The sequence below is a fragment of the Xiphophorus couchianus genome, chromosome 14 (assembly GCF_001444195.1).
Source record: "Xiphophorus couchianus chromosome 14, X_couchianus-1.0, whole genome shotgun sequence".
Classification (NCBI taxonomy): domain Eukaryota; kingdom Metazoa; phylum Chordata; class Actinopteri; order Cyprinodontiformes; family Poeciliidae; genus Xiphophorus; species Xiphophorus couchianus.
The window spans coordinates 9,634,384-9,652,694 of record NC_040241.1 but is presented as its reverse complement, the minus strand read 5'-3'; the positions used below and the strand labels follow the sequence as shown (position 1 = coordinate 9,652,694).

The window sequence follows — 18,311 nt, the reverse complement described above, 5'->3', positions numbered from 1 at the left end:
TTTTTTGGATTCACTGTTTATTAAATCCACCTTTTTTTGAAACATACAGACATGTTTAGTCAGTCATTTTTGGAATCTAGCTGAAGCTCAGTCTAAAGACAGTCGAGACACACTGAATTAAACGGGACCACAGGGTCATTACATAAACGGTGGAACATAAGTTATTGCTGAAATGGGACAGCGGACATTATGGTTACATGAAATTTAAAAGGGAATCCTTTCAGACGTGTTTAGAGGGTAACAGCTTCTTCTGGAGGCTTTGTGTAGGGTGGTCGTGTGTGGATTGGTCAGCAGGATTTCAGCGTCTATCTCAGCTCTTCAAGTTTGGACTTTAGTGTCGCCAGGTTGGCTCCAGAGAACTCGAACACCTGAAACACAGAAAACGAGAGTTACCACGCATAATGGTGACATATTCCATCTCCTACATTTGGAGATGGAATATGATAAAACAAGATACTTCGTGATCTTGTTTTATCATTTAACATGTCTCAAACTGATCTAAAGCCTGGCTGACGGCGCTATTCTGGTTCCAGTTCTTTTGTTCAGTAAAAGAACCGGTTTGCTTTTCAGCCACCTGAGAGTCAAACCATTAGAGCTCATTCATTTATTGTTTGAGCCTCTCAGTGTTTGATTCTGTGGTTCTTATTATATAGTGCAGCTTTTCACTAATAAAAGACTAGAGGGGGGGTCACACCTGCTGAGTGACCGCAGACCAACTGGTTTAAAACAACGAACTAAAAACGTGGTAACTTCAATGAATGCGACATTTCGAAGAAAAACACGCCACTGGGTGGCGTCAAAAAGCTAATGTCAGAGTCTGTTCCACTTCCTCCATAAAATAAAATGAGATGCAATTTAAAACAAGTCGAGTTTAACCCACGAGTGAATATGATTCATAGTGCCGACAGTTTTTGTCATTACTCTTTGTGAGGGTTTGGAACATGTATCTGAGAATTTAAAAACTGCAATTACAATAGCTGAACTGAATTATTTTACATTAATTACAGATGCCTTAAAATGGTTTCAATAGTAAATCTTTACTCTGTGTAGGGGGGGAAAAAAGAAGTTAAAATCTCATCCTTGTGACCATGATTCTGTAGTCTCACTTTAAAGAGCAGGATATAATATCACACTTCAGTCTGAGAGTTTGAGCTCTAGAGAAACCCCAACTATCATTGTTTTTACACCAGAGTCATTGTGGACATGCATGTAGAAAGCTGTTGCATCAAAATTGTCAGATGAAACGGACTAAACAACAAAACCAGAACAGTTCCCCCAATCAACCCACGGCATGCGTCTCCTCTTAAACTGAACTTGTCAAATACGTAAGAACCATGCAGAGCAAATATTCTAACAAAAACGTGTTCGTAACTTTTCGGGATCCTGATCTCTGAAATTACAGACGACTAGCATTCCTCCAAAAGGGAGGAGGACACATTTTAGAAACGAAACATCTTACAAATGAGTGTTTGGACTCACCTTCTCGCCATTCTTGTAGAAGTGGAATGTAGGCATGCACGAAATTTTGCACTGACTGCTCACATCCTGACAAAACAAGAAAATATACATTTTATGGGGTTACCACAAGTGCTTAAAAAAAAATTTAAAAATCAAAAAAAAAATCAGGGCTGCTAATTATTGAAGGCATTTTTCCTACATGGCATTTTATGATAACCTGAATCTTTTTTTGTAAATTAATTTGTTTGTATAAAATTAAATACCAATTTCAACTATTAGTTTCATAAAGGACTTTGGATGATGTGATATTAAAATCAACAATGATTAAGAAATAAAAAGGAGACTTACTTCAGCCTCATCTACGTCCACTTTCAAGAAAACCACCTCCTTGTTTTCAGCCTGCTCCGACAGTGCCTGGAAGAAAGCCAGTTGAATATTAAAAATAAAAAATGTGCAAAGAATTTTTTTTTAAGTAAAAGTATTTTGGTATCCAACACAAGTTATTAAATAAATGTTTTTCCATGAAAAGGTATCAGCTTTAGTCAAAGTAACCATGTATTCCTGTGTAGCATTTCCCTTCAAGGTGGGGAAAAGCAAAACAAAAGGTTGCCACAGCAACAAGCTTCCTCTCCAAACAGATGCCACACCCTTTGAGCCGCTGAGGGCAATGATCCAAAACATTTGGTTCAGAGCTGCTTGCTACCATAGTTTCACTTTACAAAGGCCGCCCTAATGCTGCACGCAAAGTTTGCATTTAAACAAACGCTCGGACTCAAAGCCCATCCACTTACAACAAACTGTGGGCCAATTTGTTTGCAGGGACCGCACCACGTAGCTGTGAAGTCCACCACCACCAGCTTGTTTCCAGCCCCCTTCAGGATGGACTCAAAGTCTGCCTGTGAAACAGATTACACACAGAACATTTTTAAACTTGGGTTGTGTTGTGTTTTCTTATTTTTGGCATGCCCTTGCCTGTGCTGATGCTAAGGGTATAAAGTTTGGCAAGGCACAACAGTTTGGGGAGAATTTTAATTTTTCCCCCCCCCCTTTTTTTTTTAAACCTTTCGCCTGTTTTTAAAAGTAGAGATCTACATTTCTTCAACATCTTTTGTCACTGTGCTCAGTCCCACGATTCAAAATATCCATCCATCCATCCATTCGCTGAAATTAATAACTGTCGTCGTTTTCGGGTCGTTGTGGTTTGGATGCTGTGCTAAACAGACAGATCATCGAGTCACAATTCTGCTACCGTCTCCATATCGGATAGCTGCATTTTTTTTTAAATATTCAGATGTTTAAGTACCATCAGTGTCTCCACCCTTCGTCCTGGGCCTGCTGTGAATGGCGGCGTAGCCTAACGTTTAACTGCTCCACAAGCTCCCAACTTTTGAGTTTAGTCTGCTCCTGAACTTTATTTACTTTTTGTGTACAAAAGATTCTAGCAAGTAAACCAGACGGGCACAGAGTCCAAGCACTACTTTTGAGCACATGTTGACAGCGGAGGTGTACCAGCTAAGGGCTAAGACGGCGCGGAACTGGCTTCTCGTTTGGCAGCCAAGTAAAGGGCTAATTCTGCTTATTTTAGCCTCCAAATTCCCTTATATTCCGCTTCAATAACTAGATAGAATATTTATACAAAAGCTTGACCACTCAACTCTATGGTCTCTAATATAGCAGTCTACTTTAAACGTATATATTTACATTATAAGAATACAGAACCTGATCAATTTAGTTCGATGTTAAAGTGGATTTAATTAAAAAGAAAAAAAAGGCACGCAATATTTAAATAAATAAGAATACAATGAGATAGCAGCCCTTTTGCGAACCACGGGATTCAAGCGCTGTGAATCGGAAGCCAACTTCATACCAGCGGCGAGGGCTACAGCAGCCTGGCGCACGATGACCCAGCCAGCCTCGTGTAGCCTGCTGGGACCACGGTGGCGGGTTTATAAGCCATTAACAGCTACAGATCTCGTGTATAAACGTAGCTAAGTGAACTCCGAACAGACAGGCCCGGATAATGGATCAAGCATCACGATAACTCAAGGGCTGTAAAAGAGGCGCCGGGGCAAAAAGCATGGAGGCGTTTCTGTCCTACCAAACCCCAAAGTAATAATGGCAAACATGATGGAAATTAAGGCTGTAAAATCGAGACCCTGCCCGACAAAATAAGTACTTACTAAATCCTTCACTTCCCGGACCATGATAACTGCCTTTTGATGTGTGCCTCGACGGAAATAGCTGGCCTCGGGGTTTGGAAAAACACCTTCGTTGCAGCGAACGTCCTCAGGTCTTTTAAAGCCTCGGTCAAGCTAGTCTAAGCAGTAGCGGAAGTCAGTTTAGACAGTTGGCAAAATAAAAGTCTTTAGCTCAATAACCGATGCAAAATGCAGTTTTCCGCCGTAATTAAGCCAAATTGAAACTTTGTAATATAATAAATTGTATTTTCATTTTATGTCGATTTCTATCTATGCTTTTTTTTAAAATTGTAAATTAAATCATCGTACGATTACTTTTATTCTGAAAACTATTATAAATGGTGTATGAACATGAATGGAAATGAATGAATTCAGTTTTATATACTTGGAGACGTAAGAAGGAGCAGCGCCAGTACTAAGGCTGCTCCTTTCTGGTTCACCGGCGCAAGGTCCAGCCAGAAGTGATGGGGTTTGTATCTAAATAGTATATTAGTATAAAGGTGGTGTCGGCTACAAAGGGAAACGAACAATCAAATGCCATCTCAGCGCTGACACGGGATAGGCCACAGAGAATAAAAAACTAGGCTAAAACTCTCCATTTCTTTCTTTTTTCATCAAATTGGCTGACTTTATTAAATAAAGAAATTGTATTTATTTATTAGCAGTTCTTCGTTATCGTGCACATTACTGACGTTTCTCGTACAGCCGGAACTTGAGTAGTTTTGCATGTGAAACGGATTGTGTGTCGTGTCCAATTTCCGCCCACGTCGCGTACCGGCAAAATGACGGGAACCCAGCGGTACAAGTCATAATGACTTGACAAATTGTTGGTTTACCGTAAATGATTGACTCAGCGCAGCTCAGTTTTGTGGCAAGTCGTCCATGGTAACGCCGCAAAATGACGACGTGTACGTGCCCCTGCGCCGTCACTCTTCACGTCCTTCTTCTCAATCTCTATTCTAGATCTAAAAACAAACGACGGGGTTGCACAAAAAACACACAATCTAAAACAGGAAGAAGCATATTTTCAGCATGGCCGAGGTCAATAGCCTTTGCTCTTATTTGGATCAATTTCAGGAATAAATTTTAATTTACTTTATTTATATAGCACCTTATTACAACAGATATATATATATATATATATATAATGGCACTTTATTTAAAGAAAACTTTAGTTTAAAGTAAATTCATTATGCCTTTAAACTGTAAGAAAAACCTATGATGCTTTATTCCTCTTGGCAGGCATTCTGGCCAGTTTTCTACCAGTACTTTCATTAGTTTTGGAGGAACTCCCAGTTCTTGGCATCAGTGCTTGTTCTCCACAACTTCTTCACTGCGATCCATGGTATATGCATTTTCTTTAACGTTCTTCATTACTCTTTTCCTGACCGAGATCTTCTGACCGGCTTCGGAGGCCCTCAGGGATCATGACTTTAAGCATGAGATGCGACTGGGGAAAGGTCAAGATGACCTTGACAAAACATTAAGAGTAACAAAAGAAAGAGCACAACAATACAACATGTTTTATTCATTTTCCCCCTAAAAGATTTCAGAGAAACAATCATTTATTTTTTTCATACAAAAGCTTGCAGTAAATACTAAAGACAAGTACAATACACCGTGTACGTTAAATCAACAACAGTATTTGCAAAGTTGTGAGTATGTATAACATCCTAGTAATCTTTACTTTCTGGTGCCTCTTGTGTTTCATTACAACAAACGACTAGGCTTGTAGTCTATATAACCACTATTAGAAACATATTACAAGTAGAAAAGTAAACTTTTATAGTAAAGTCAGGGTGTGAAGATACTAAAGCTTCCAAAAAGTATTCATGCCTCTTGAAGTCTGACTAACATTTAGTCACCACAAACCTACATTTATTTTCAATGGAGTTTTTGTGATAGACCAGGATGAAGTAGTGATGTTAGCGTTGCCTGGGATACCGGTTAGAGGTCATAAAGACTTCAAAGTAGGATGGAGGTTTAGTTTCTAGTAAGACATGGCCTGAGAAAAAAACAATACAAATGCATCCCCTACATTTCAGATTTGTATTATAAGCACTACTTCATGTTGGTCTAGCATAGGACTGAATTAACTTCCTCCTTCTTTTCTCCAGAACCACTAATTTTTCAGGTCTCCTGAATACTTTTCATGCAACTTTAGCTATGTTAGATAGAAAATGCATGTATACCAAGAAACAGGAAGGAAGCAGGAGAAAACCAAAGCCACAGACTGGACAGTCAGCTAGCTCACCCCTCAATAGAAAACCTCAGCTATCTGCAAGTGAGGCAAAGTACAGAACGATTAGGGAAGTGAGGCTTGGCAGAAGTTACATAACCCCAAGAATGGGTGGGACCTTTCTGGGCTGCACCCTTATTAGCAGCCCCCAAAGGTCACGTTGTCAAGTGTTGAGGTTGGTGCACTGTTTCACATTTAATGCTTTAATGATTCCTCAAAGAATGTTTGACTAAACGAAAAGTCCCTAGCTCATTTATAACCCCATTAACAGAAATATCTAAGAAACCTATACTAACTATTTACTACGAACCCCCTTCATCGACGCTGCCTTCTTTATGCGTAAACTCGTCAGCGCCTCCCATTGGCAAGGGGTCACACTGCAACAACAGCCTTGCCGATGTTGTCTCCGCGCAGCAGCCCCATAAAAGCAGCTGGCATGTTTTCAAATCCTTCTGTGATGTGCTCCCTGCACTTCAGCTTCCCCTGCGGAGGCAGAATGAATATATTAAATCTAATCACGTCGATGCTGAATGACATCAACGTTTGAATGTTTACCCAAAACACAACAGAATCTGAACGTGTTTTGTTATTTCAAAACAACTGAAATAATGACCATACCTCTTGTAGCCAGCCTATCATTCTCTTGAGGCTTTCGGGGTTTTTGTGTTGCCACCGGTTTTGCGTGAAACCCTCCATCTTGAGCTGCTTCACGATCATCGTCATGTGCGGGTAAGGCCCTGAGAAATGTTCCAGTTGAAACAAATCGGGTCAGAACCGCACCCTGCCTACATTACCTGTCTACAAGTGGTAATGTGAGACTTACCACATTGTTCAGATTATAATCTGAACAACGTACAGATTTACACACCTGTCTGAGGTGTGCCGTCGTTGTAAGTGGAGATGCTCCCACACACGGCTATTCTTCCAAAGGTCTTCATTTGTGGAAGGGCGACAGTTGAAAAATAACCTCCGACCTAATAAAAGTGCAAATTTGTCACAAACAAAAACTGGACGAAAACGTAAACTTTTCCAGAGGTGGGCAGTAACTAGCTATATCCATTAAGTTACATTTAATTGAGCAACTTTTTTTTTTTTTTTTTTTAAATGATGCACTTTTGGGAGTAGTTTTACAACACCATACTTTTTACTTTTACTTGAGTAATATTGTTACAAAGTATCACTCCTCTTATCTGAGTAAAATCTCTGACTTCTCTACCCACTAGAAGTAACTTCACTGAATGAAGAACAAACATATTTTTAACCAGAAATGCACCAAACACAGTTGCACGTCTACACTTTAGGTTACAGTGAGACACAATTTGAACACAATCTTTGTTGTTCTGCTGTTATTTTCCACATGAACCTGCCGAGTCTGTTGTGTCATTTTTACACATAAACACCACACATTGTCCCTGGAACCATTTTACCCTTTTCCAACACGCACTACGTATAAATAACCTACTGTACGTATTAGCTTCACATTGGGGAAAAAAAATTATTCTGCTTGAATTTGGTATTTTGGTCTTTAAAATACCAGAATTTGAACATGACTTAATATTTTTGTCTACTTGATGACATTTAAAAAAAAAAAATGAAATCAGACATTTTAATCAGTTACTGCTTGAGCAGACTTTTCACCAAATACTTTTTTATTTGAGTAAAAGTGAGAGTTGAAGTAATGCTACTCTTACTTGACTACGACGGTTGGGTACTCTACCCACCTCTGGTTATTTCAAGACAACGGCACCAAAACCTCTCTTACATTTTCAAAGAAGCAGTCATATCCTTCAGGAGCAGCATTCTTCAGCGCCTCCTCCAGGGAAGGGACAGTTTTGTAGTTGAAAGCCTCGTCAAAGCCCAGCTCTTTCAGGTAAGCCACTTTGGCGTCTGACCCGGCCGAACCCACCACCTTGCAGCCCTTGATCTTGGCGATCTGTCCCACCACGTTTCCCACAGCTCCGGCTGCGGCGTTCACCAGCAGAGTCTCGTTCTGCTGCAGTCCGAGAACCTCCTCTATCCCATACAGGGCCGTCAGCCTGCAGACAGGAAAAAATAAATAAAAGACAATCGACTCCCAAATCCTGTTTTCCCCGCCAGTTCCAGCCTCTTTTGAATTCAGGTCAAGTTTATTCTCATTTCGGGGCCACATCAAGATCACGACTGTTCTCAAAAGGCTGGTTGTGCCAGAATGTATCAACAAGATTCACTAAAAAAACAGTTAAAATACAAACAAATAGCTTGATCAATCCCTCTACGATTTCATGATTTTTCTGCAATCAAAATCACTGATTTTGCGGAAAGACGCCAGAAATATTTGCAAGACCTTTTGTGATATTTGTGACTTTTTGTTACTCTCCACATCGATCACAGATGATAACTTGATACCAATTCAGACTGAGACAGCAGTGTATTAGAGGTAAGAAATGCTGCCATCCGCAGGTGGAAGTTAGCATCATTTAAACTTAACGCTTTCCATCATTTTTGCAAAAAATGTTCAATAAACTCCCAATTATGAATGAATGCGAAAAACTGTATGGATGTGTTGAATTTGCGTGAATTTCGCAGAAAAACTGGAGGGATTAATTGGCGTAATTTGGCTACGTGCAGCATGTCTTACCCTGGCATGCCGATGGAACCCAGAGCCAGAGACAGCGAAACGTCTGAAGGCCAGTCGGCCATGATGGGAGTGAGGTCTGTCCCGTCGCTGACTGAGTGGCTCCTCCAACCACTGTTGCTCACAACGTGGCTCCCCACAGGAAATTCTGGGTTTTTACTCTGAACCACCCTGCACACAAACAGTTACCTGTCAGTGACATTTCCGATTCAGTCGTGGGACAAAATGCATTTGTGTCATGACAAAGAATACATCAGGTGTAAGAAGAGTGTTGTCCATTGGGGGCTTGTGCAATTAAATTTAAGAGAAAAAATTCCACAGAAGCAAATTAGTCCCGTCAATATTTTTGAACCAGAAAAGCGACATAATAAAACACTATTTAAAGTGGAATTTGATTAATGATTACATTTTAAAAGCTACATGACTATGTTACGCACGCCGTGTGGTTTTGTGTCAGTCTTTGATACTGTGGGATGCATGTTTTTTCTAAACTGTTTATGAAAATTTACCGTGTTCGTCTCTGTGTGGACCTAGAAAAAAGTCCTGGTATCTAGTTCTGCTGTGTTCAGCAGTCAGGCTAATTATTACCAGTTCAGCTAAAGAGTAATGCATTTATTTCTTTGTACTTTCAATCATTGTAGCAAATTACATTGTCAAACAGCTATTAGACTCTTACATGTGAGGCAGCCATGTTGGACTTTGAAATCGGAGTTGGTGAAAAACTAATTCATCTGTATGTGCTGCTTTTTCATGACATTGTTTTTCTTTTTCTTATTGTGTCCTTACATTTGGAGAACATTTCTATTCTATCCTATATCTGTTCCCAGTCTTACATTACTAGATGTGCATTCGGTGGCTCACTACTGCTCCCCCTGGTGGCGTGGTCTTATATATAAAGTATTTTGAAAACTACAAGGAGCTTGAATGAACTGCAACATATTTATTTATTTTAAATTGTTGTGCAACTTAAATTACCAAAGCACAATGTAATAAAACTGCTGAAGTTCTGTTTTATTCCCCTTCTAAAAAAATAAAAATAAAATTCTCATATAGAGACTATTTATTAGATCTCAGTGGACACTTGAAGTTAATGGTTAACTTCTCGCACATCTGAAGAGCCGTTTGGGTTTTCTGCTATGGCTGCACTTCAACTATCCAGACGTTTTCCTCTGCATTGTTGTAAAGCTTGACAATGTGGGAAATGCGAGACATAATCTTGCCAGGATTTTACTGGAAGCGTTTTTTTTTGTTTTTTTTTTACCTAGAGCTTTATCTCTGGAGGTCATCAACAAAATATCAACAGATATGTATCTACAAGGACCCAGCCAAGAATGTTTAGGGCGCGTACTCTCTGCTACAGACTCACACTGAACCAAAGGCTTTGGTAATAACCCACAAGTACAGGATGAATTCTGCTTTGGAAAGCGTCAGACATGCTAAATGCATCGTGAAGGTTTTTTCGGTGGGCGAGCGGGACAGCGGTCGTCTTTCTTACTTCGCCACTTGCGTTCCGATCATCACGTCCCCTTCCTTCATGTGGAACCTGCTGAACGGCCTGCGGACACCAGAAGCAGCAAACCTCTTTCATTACCGTTTGTTGAAGTCTTAGCACGACTGCTTTCTAAAGCCAGTGAAAATCAATGCAATTTTATTTGTGCAGCACATTTCAGCAACGAGGCATTTCAAAGTGCTTCACATCATAAAAACACAGAAACACAAAGCCATGCAACATCGAATCGGCAATTGAAACAGCGCATTTAGTCAAGTGCCATCTTTACATTCTTAAACGATTATGCTTCAAGAGCAACTCCAAACAGGTGAGTTTTAAGTCTAGATTTAAAGGCACAGAGAGTTTCAGCAGTTTTCCAACGTTCTGGAAGTTTACGCTAGAAAACTCACCTCATGTATGGATCCACACTGAGAAAAACCGCTTCCAAAAGCACCTCTGAAAGAAATAAACAATTTGATGTTTAAAGATTATTTAGAAAGAGTTTGAGAGCATTCAAAGCCCGTAAAGGCCTTTCACATTTTGTGACACTACAACCTCAAAACCGAGACATATTTTTATTGGGATTTTATGTGACAGATCAACACGAACAGGGAGACCTGAATCACTTCGTGAAAAACTTATTTATTCTCATCAGATGCATAATCATTTTACCAGATACTCTTGTGAGACGGAACTGCAAACTGTGAAAAGACGAACTTGTAACAGAAATCTGTTGTCTACTGAATTTATTCCAAGAATAAAGGGAATTCAGTCCCTTTATTCTTGAAAAATGGAATGCACTTTTCAGAAATTTATTCCATCTTAAAGCAAAGATTGAAAAGATTTAAAAAGCACACTTTCTTTCAAAAGAGCACAGAAATTGCTATTTTTTTTAAATCCAGGTTTATGTGCGTTATCTGTAAAATGTTATGTCTAAATAATCTTATGCATATTATCTGTCAATTGTGAAACTGCCCTATGTGTTGAATGAATATTTTTGTGTTTTTATTAGTTGGACCCCAGGAAGATTAATAACCACTTTGGAGGTTATTCTCCTAATAAATAAACAAACAAACAAACAAACACAAAGGAGAGCATTCTCAATGGTGAAGCTGAAGGAAAGGCAAATCTGAAAAGTGTGGTGTGCGTTTGAATTCAGCACACATTGGTCATTAATTTGTAGACGTGAACCGTTTGCAGGTTTCTGGCCAGTCACTGATCTGTAAAAAGCATGATTATGTTTTTTTTGGTCTGAAAAGTCACTAAGTTGGCAACAGTTGGGAAGTTATTGTTAACTGCACATGTGCAGACGTGTCCCGGTGGGCGGGACTGTCACAACGTCTGTCAGGCACTTATTCATGTCAGGATCTAAATTTCAGTTGTTTTGTGTCCTTTAGAAAGTCAATAATCCTCCATGATGGCACTGTCAAATTCAAATCTGAAATAAATCTTTGGTTTTTACAGTCTTTTCTGTAGTATTAGAGAATGTTTTCTTTCCACTCACACGGCCCAACCCGCTTTCACAACCCTTAGCAAATGGTAAGTCCACCCATTGTCTTCCACAGGTGGTCAGCCTAATCTTTTAACGTTAGAGAATCCACATGTGTGTCTTTCCCATCATGTGACACAACTGTGATTTGCTGAACCGATCCCACAAGCAAAAGAGACATTTTGCAGGCACTCTGGTGTGTGATTTCTCCCTCCAGGTAACTCTTAAGTAAAACTGTTTCCAAATAGATCTCTTCTTTTTTATTTTTGGTGACTGCAGTTTTTTTGTCTCAGTCAGCCATTTCTCACAGTAGAGCAAAAAGAACAGTGGCTGACTTTCAGACTTTGCGGAGATAGATAAGATCGGTAGATAAAATCGGTTTCTCTTTCAAGTAACGGCTGATCACCAACCACCCAGTTTTTTTGGGTTTTTTTTGTTGCTGTAACTGTTCTTTCTCTGTCAGATTTGCACATTGCCCATTCTTCCACACAAAACAGACGGGTCTGACTCAAGGCAAATATGTTTGATTCTGAGAAATATGTGGTGTGATTGCTAGTGATAAAGTTCAGATTTTATTTAACCTGCAGCGTCTGAAAGCGCTCAGGCAGAGAGGACTCAGCCCTGCACATCAGAAATGTGACTGTTAATCTGTTAAAATGAGAGGTTACACAACACCTGCCAAGTCTTTACTTGCGTGAAGAACTATGCTATGGTTTTTTTTTTTTGTGCCTTTTAGAAAACCAATAATCCTTCATTGTGGCACTGTCAGATTAAAATCTGAAAGAAAAATGTTGTTTTTGCAGTCTTTTGTGTTGTATCGGAGTACGTTGTTTTCTTTTCATTCACGCGGCTCAACTTGCTTCCACACCCTTAGAAAATGGTAACTCTACTACAGACGCCCATTGTCTTCGATTTTGCTGGTGGTCAGACCACCAGATGTTAGAAAGTCAGCATGTGTATCTTGTGTCACAATTGTGTCCAATGTAGCTCAGTCGTGACACGTGTCACAATTGTGATTTGCTAATCTGATCCCCCATACAAGTGAAGAATTGTGCAGGCACTCTGATGTGTAATTTCTTCCTCCACAGAGCTCTTAAATAAAACAGTGAAGAACTGCAAAGCAGCTAATTGGCTAACATTCTGGTTTTGGAACCAAAGGTTATGGGCAATCGGCTTGGAGCCAAACGGATCTGGTGTAGGACTAACTTTTTATCGTTTTAAATTAGGGGTGAACCACCAACTGCAGTTTTCTGTCTCAGTCAGTCTTCTCTCACGGCAGAGCAAAGGGGACAGTGGCTGATTTTCCTTTTGTGGCAATGGATAATATCGGTTTCTCGTGCAAGTATTGGCTGATTGCCAATCACCGAAAATTAAGGAAATTAGGGCTATTTTAAATATTGCCAGTCGTTCATTGTTGTAGCCCGGTCACATTTGATTTACTAAAACCATAAATCAAATGGTCTTCAATTGAAAATACCCTCAACGTTTAACGTTGTTCATACGCTGTGTTTGGCCGGTGTTCCTAAATCAGACGTACTCATCTTACGGCCATTTTTACAACTCAATCTGCACCTATTTTCAATAAATAAGTGCCCACAGCATTTTGCATGTCAAAGGCTTCACTTTTGTTCACGCTGTCTGACCAGAGCACTTTCTGTGTCCTCTACATGGACTGTAGCAAACTTACGGAGCCCTCTAGGGGACATGGGGAATTTTTTTTCTTTTGCGTTCCCTCGCAAAACTTTTGCGTTACCTCGCAATACTTTTGCGTTACCTCGCAAAACTTTTGCGTTCCCTCGCAAAACTTTTGCGTTACCTCGCAATACTTTTGCGTTCCCTCGCAAAACTTTTGCGTTCCCTCGCAAAACCTTTTGCGTTACCTCGCAAAACTTTTGCGTTCCCTCGCAAAACTTTTGCGTTACCTCGCAATACTGTACTGGTCAGTTATGCAGCATAATTGAACACTGGCAGCCTTTCTTACAGTGGGCGCCGTACTTTATGCTTTAATATAAGGTTATGTGAGGTTTGTCCATGAATGTTGGTATCTTTTTGTGAAATATCTGAAGTTTTATATCTTTCTTTAGGATAGAAAGGCACCACAAACCTACGATATAAACAGAAACCTTCCGTAAGTAGGAAAGAAATAAAAATACATTATAATTTGGACTATTTCTGAGTTATTATCGCAGGTAATAAATCATCTGACAGTTTTGATTGTGTCTCTGTTGTGTTCGTAGTCTGAATGGTTTAAAGAGCTGCTTTCAGTGCCGCTCCATCTTCGCCTTAACAGACATAAACATGCAGTAATAAATCGATTTTCAATCAGTGTTTTGCACCAAACAGTTTTTACTGTTAACAAGTTTTTATTATGAAAAACACAACAAACTAATGATGGTAAAGGGCCGCACTGGGTTAACTCGGGGAATCTCATCTGTCCGTTTATCAATCAACTCCAAACCTTTTCTTTGTTCTGTCACAATTATCGATTTATTCCATTTTGATGATCAGGTTCCAAACTTTGCAAGGACTGACCGCCCCGCTCACCGCTTCCTAATACACACAAAGCCAGTATCCTTCCCATTCATACCTGGTGACGTCACTCCCACATCGACACACCCACCACACAAGTGTCAAAGCCGCTGCTCCTGTCATATCAAAAATTACTTATTTCATTCATATGGCTCTTACAGAGCCTCAGTGAAAACTTGTTTATTATTATTAACTGTTTGGTGCAAAACACTGATTGAAAATCGATTTATTACTGCATGTTTATGTCTGTTAAGGCTAAGATGGAGCGGCACTGAAAGCAGCTCTTTAAACCATTCAGGTTACGAACACAACAGAGACACAATCAAAACTGTAAGATGATTTATTACCCGCGATAATAACTCAGAAATAGTCCAAATTATAATGTATTTTTATTTCTTTCCTACTTATGGAAGGTTTCTGTTTATATCGTAGGTTTGTGGTGCCTTTCTATCCTAAAGAAAGATATAAAACTTCAGATATTTCACAAAAAGATATTAAAATTCATGGAAATACCTCACATAACCTTATATTAAAGCATAAAGTACGGCGCCCACCGTAGGAAAGGCTTGCAGTATTCAATTATGCTGCATAACTGACCAGTACAGTATTGCGAGGTAACGCAAAACTTTTGCGAGGGAACGCAAATGTTTTGCGAGGGAACGCAAAAGTTTTGCGAGGTAACGCAAAAGTATTACGAGGTAACGCAAAAGTTTTGCGAGGTAACGCAAAAGAAAAAAAAATCCCCATGTCCCCTACAGGGCTCCGTACAAACTAAATCTTATCCAAATTTCTTCTTAACACTTTTTTAAAAAATTGTCTCGTGAGTCAAATGAATTAGTAACAGATATTTGTTTTGTAGCTTTGCCAAAACTCTTCACATTTCAAAATAATAAACTGAACATAGCTCTGTGCGATGATCTAATCATAGGATATTATTTTATAACCTAAAGCTGCTTTAAACTTCCCCACATCTTTGGCCTTGACTGCTGTGTTCGTTGGTATTTATGATAAAGACTAATGCTTTCTTACACAACTCTGAGGCCTTTACAGAATAGCTCCATGTATGCTGAGGATAAATCAAAAATAAATAAATCTAAAGGTTATTCGTGTTTAGTAGTAAAGTGAAAGAAATGTGAACAAGTTCAAAGTGAATAGTTTTGCAAGGAATTATACATTTTACGTTTATTCAAAGTCAATAAAGGATGTTTTCTTGCCTCCATCGTTGGGCTCAGGTAGCTCCTCCACCTTGAGCTGGAAGTCGCCGTCCTTTGGGAAGCCATCGAAATGCTTGACCAGAGTCCATGACTTAGCCTGAACCATGGTGACTTACTCAGGGCTGCAGGCAAAAAACGAGCAGTCAGTTGGGATCAAACAGGCAGGAACATGTGGCACAGCTGTGAAACACTTAGTGCTATAAAGAATAAAAGTTACCTCATCACAATGCATAAAGAAAATATAGTTATACACTTCTGCAAAATTTTGAGTTACACCTGATTTCTATAAGTATAATTCCAAAGAGTCAGGCTTCAAAAAGAAAAATGTGGTCAGCTCTTTAGGTTTTCCAAAAGTCTTTCCAAGATTTTCATTGGGCACATCCTACGCAAGTGCATTGCTTTCAACGAAGGGAAAAAAAAGTAGACATCTTATCTCATAATCACAACATAAGGGTCTATATTTCTTTTACTTTTGTGAAAGCAGTGCACTTCCGCAACTTCCCAATCAGCAGGAAATGATCAAAAATTGGTCTCAGATTGACTTCCTAGGGTTACATAATGGTACATCGTAGTCACCAACATATATTTGACAGAGGATAACTCTTGATTTGGTGCTAGATTTCTTTCTCAAGAATTACTTTTTTCAATACCCACAAAGCCAAGACCTACAAAAGGGGCCCTACACGGGCTCTGCAGATATGCATTTTATTTAGCCAACTCACAAGAGTCCAAAAAAGCAGTGAGCTCTGGTTAGTACCCAACCTGCCTAAGCTTTATATGAGATTTGTTGGGCATTTTTCGTCAAGTGTATCACTTTAAAAATCCTTAAAACTCCAACCTATGAATCATCAGGCATAAAAAACCTCCAACGTGAGTCAAGACTGTATACAAATAATGGAAAACTACGAACATTTTTACTTCATGGTTTGGTTTCATGTTTTCAGTTGAATCTATGAAAAAGGGTTAGTATTCCGGCATAGAAAAATAGCATAGGACCAAAAAGTTCATTTTCAGGGCACTATTAGCATATGCATCTCTTAGGTCTAGTGTTTTATGAATACATCACTTTCAGATGCCCTTTGCCTACTTTTTAAAGTTTATTGGCTTATTTCTTCAAGCCAATAAACTTATGGACAATAAATGACCAAAGTAAAGTACAAAGACTGGACACAAACCAATAGAAAAGTAGCAAACAAAACCCCCCACACTCTGAAATCATTAGAAACCAAACTTTTGAGAGGCAACGTGTAAATAGATTAGGAATGGTTTTGCAGACATCTTAAGATAGTACCGAAGCTTTTGCTTCTATCTTTTGACGTTAATCACATTCAATATTAAGACATCCGTTGATAGCAGCTGTTGCTTCAACAAAAATGAGCGAATCTGAAACAAAACATGCCTACACGTATCCAGGCGAGCATCTGTAAACATAAAAAAGCAGGAAGATGCCATTGTTTTCGACCAAATGTGTAACGATTTGCATGAGAATAAAAAGCGAACGTGGTTGTATAATTACTGTGTTCGAAACACAAAAACAAACAAACAAACAAACAGGAGGACCAGCAAGGCTAAAATATCATTAACTTAGTCAAAACGCATAAAAGCAAACAGTTCAAAACCTATGAAAGAAGTGCACTCACTCTGTCGGGCTGCTGCACTTCCTTATTTCAGTTTCTTTCAGTAAAAACCGCGAGAACTTTAGTTTGTCAGATCTAACTGTGGGGTAGCCACCAAATAAAGTTTCACTAGTCAGCGAAACTTTGTGATGTTAAATGCCTCGAGAAGAGAGGGCGGGAAAACGCTTGAAACGTGAAACGTGATTGGTCTAAAGTTTAGCCAAACAACTTACGTATGACGTAGCGCACTGCGACGGAGCTCCACTTCAAGCCAAGTAGAAAGGCGTTACAGCTTAAAGTTCAAACCACAATGACTGTCGCTTGCTGTTTCAGACAATAACATGAGCTATTGCCACAGTTTAAGTAAACAGATACAAAAGGGTTTACAAACAGATACAAAAGGGTTAGTTATACATTTATGACTACTGACAGGTGAGGTGAAAAACGGTGATTTTCTCTTGATCATGGAACCAGTTAGTGGGTGTGCTTATTAAAACAGAAAAACAACATATTGTTCTCAAAGTTGGTGTGTAAGGAACAGGAAGAACAGGCAGGCATAAGAGTTGGTTGAGTACGAGATGGACCACGACTGTGTCAGAGAATCTCCAAAACTACAGCTTTTAAAGGGTTATTGGTCTGCAGAGCTCAGCATCTATCAAAAGTTGTCCAAGAAAGTTAGGGTGGTAGATGACCGAGGGTCATTAATGCATGTGGGCAGGACTGGCCTGTGTGGAATGGTTTAACAAAATAGCTATTGCAGCCCAAACAGACCAGTTGGAGTTCCCCATTTTGACCCATTTGCTCCTCTAAAAGCACCAACAATTGGCATGTTGACCATCAGAACCACACCATGGAGCAAAAGAGCAATAAGACAACAAAAAAGCTTTTTTTTGTAATTATTTAACAAGTTATTTAAAGTGGCTGAAGTGACTTTTTGGGACTTTTTTTATTTTTTATTTTTTTTTAGAAAACCCCAAAACAAGGGTGTTATGTGTAACATTTCAACAAAAAAAATGTTACATGGATGTGAAAATGGTGTTCACATCCATTTTCAAAGGATGTGAATACCAAAAAATTCAATATTTTTGGCATTCAGAAGCAAATCTTGCACACTTTGGATTTTTATTTTTTAAATAATGTACTGACAAAATATAGTATTCCCCTATAATGTATTTGTTTAAATGCAGGGGAGTTAAAATAATTTGTAATTGAAAAAAAAAAACAAATGCACAAAACTGATTGGACCTGAGGCCTTGAGAGATAATTTTATATCCACATCAATCCTGAAGGACAACCCGTGTTTTCGCTGAACCTGATCCTCAGCATCTCCCCAATCCAATGAAATTCAAATGTGCAGTCTTTTTTGCTGTTCAAACAAAAGGTAGCCGTTGGCAACGAAAGCGTAACTGAGCTCATGCAAATATTTCAGGCACCTGCCCCTGACAGTATTTTACATCAATTCAGA

The 18,311-nt window shown here is 39.2% G+C and overlaps 2 protein-coding genes across 2 annotated transcripts; both read right to left on the bottom strand.

Annotated features, from left to right (window-relative positions):
* Positions 1-3,798, bottom strand: txnb (thioredoxin b). The gene is made up of 5 exons (XM_028038365.1): positions 3,639-3,798; positions 2,250-2,354; positions 1,807-1,872; positions 1,480-1,545; positions 1-368 (listed from the first exon to the last, which is right to left on the bottom strand). The coding sequence occupies exons 1-5, from the start codon at positions 3,660-3,662 to the stop codon at positions 306-308; spliced, it is 324 nt and encodes a 107-aa protein (XP_027894166.1). The 5' UTR covers positions 3,663-3,798; the 3' UTR covers positions 1-305.
* Positions 3,799-5,164: 1,366 nt separating this feature from the next.
* On the bottom strand, positions 5,165-17,013 carry LOC114157418 (prostaglandin reductase 1-like). Its single transcript, XM_028038363.1, has 9 exons — positions 16,871-17,013; positions 15,231-15,352; positions 10,409-10,454; positions 10,005-10,064; positions 8,513-8,680; positions 7,658-7,931; positions 6,764-6,869; positions 6,514-6,632; positions 5,165-6,378 (listed from the first exon to the last, which is right to left on the bottom strand). Exons 2-9 carry the CDS (start codon positions 15,334-15,336, stop codon positions 6,268-6,270), a joined length of 990 nt encoding a protein of 329 aa, XP_027894164.1. The 5' UTR covers positions 15,337-15,352; positions 16,871-17,013; the 3' UTR covers positions 5,165-6,267.
* Between the last annotated feature and the right edge of the window lie 1,298 nt (positions 17,014-18,311).

Excerpts from the sequence above, each read along its gene's own strand:
- txnb (XM_028038365.1), bottom strand. The coding sequence starts at position 3,662 with ATGGTCCGGGAAGTGAAGGATTTA. Across the intron at positions 2,355-3,638 it reads TCCGGGAAGTGAAGGATTTA|GCAGACTTTGAGTCCATCCT; the intron begins GTAAGTACTTAT and ends TCTGTTTCACAG. Across the intron at positions 1,546-1,806 it reads TGGACGTAGATGAGGCTGAA|GATGTGAGCAGTCAGTGCAA; the intron begins GTAAGTCTCCTT and ends TTGTTTTGTCAG.
- LOC114157418 (XM_028038363.1), bottom strand. The coding sequence starts at position 15,336 with ATGGTTCAGGCTAAGTCATGGACTCTGGTCAAGCATTTCGATGGCTTC. Across the intron at positions 10,065-10,408 it reads AGTGTGGATCCATACATGAG|GCCGTTCAGCAGGTTCCACA; the intron begins GTGAGTTTTCTA and ends TGGTGTCCGCAG. Across the intron at positions 8,681-10,004 it reads ATCGGAACGCAAGTGGCGAA|GGTGGTTCAGAGTAAAAACC; the intron begins GTAAGAAAGACG and ends GTTTGTGTGCAG.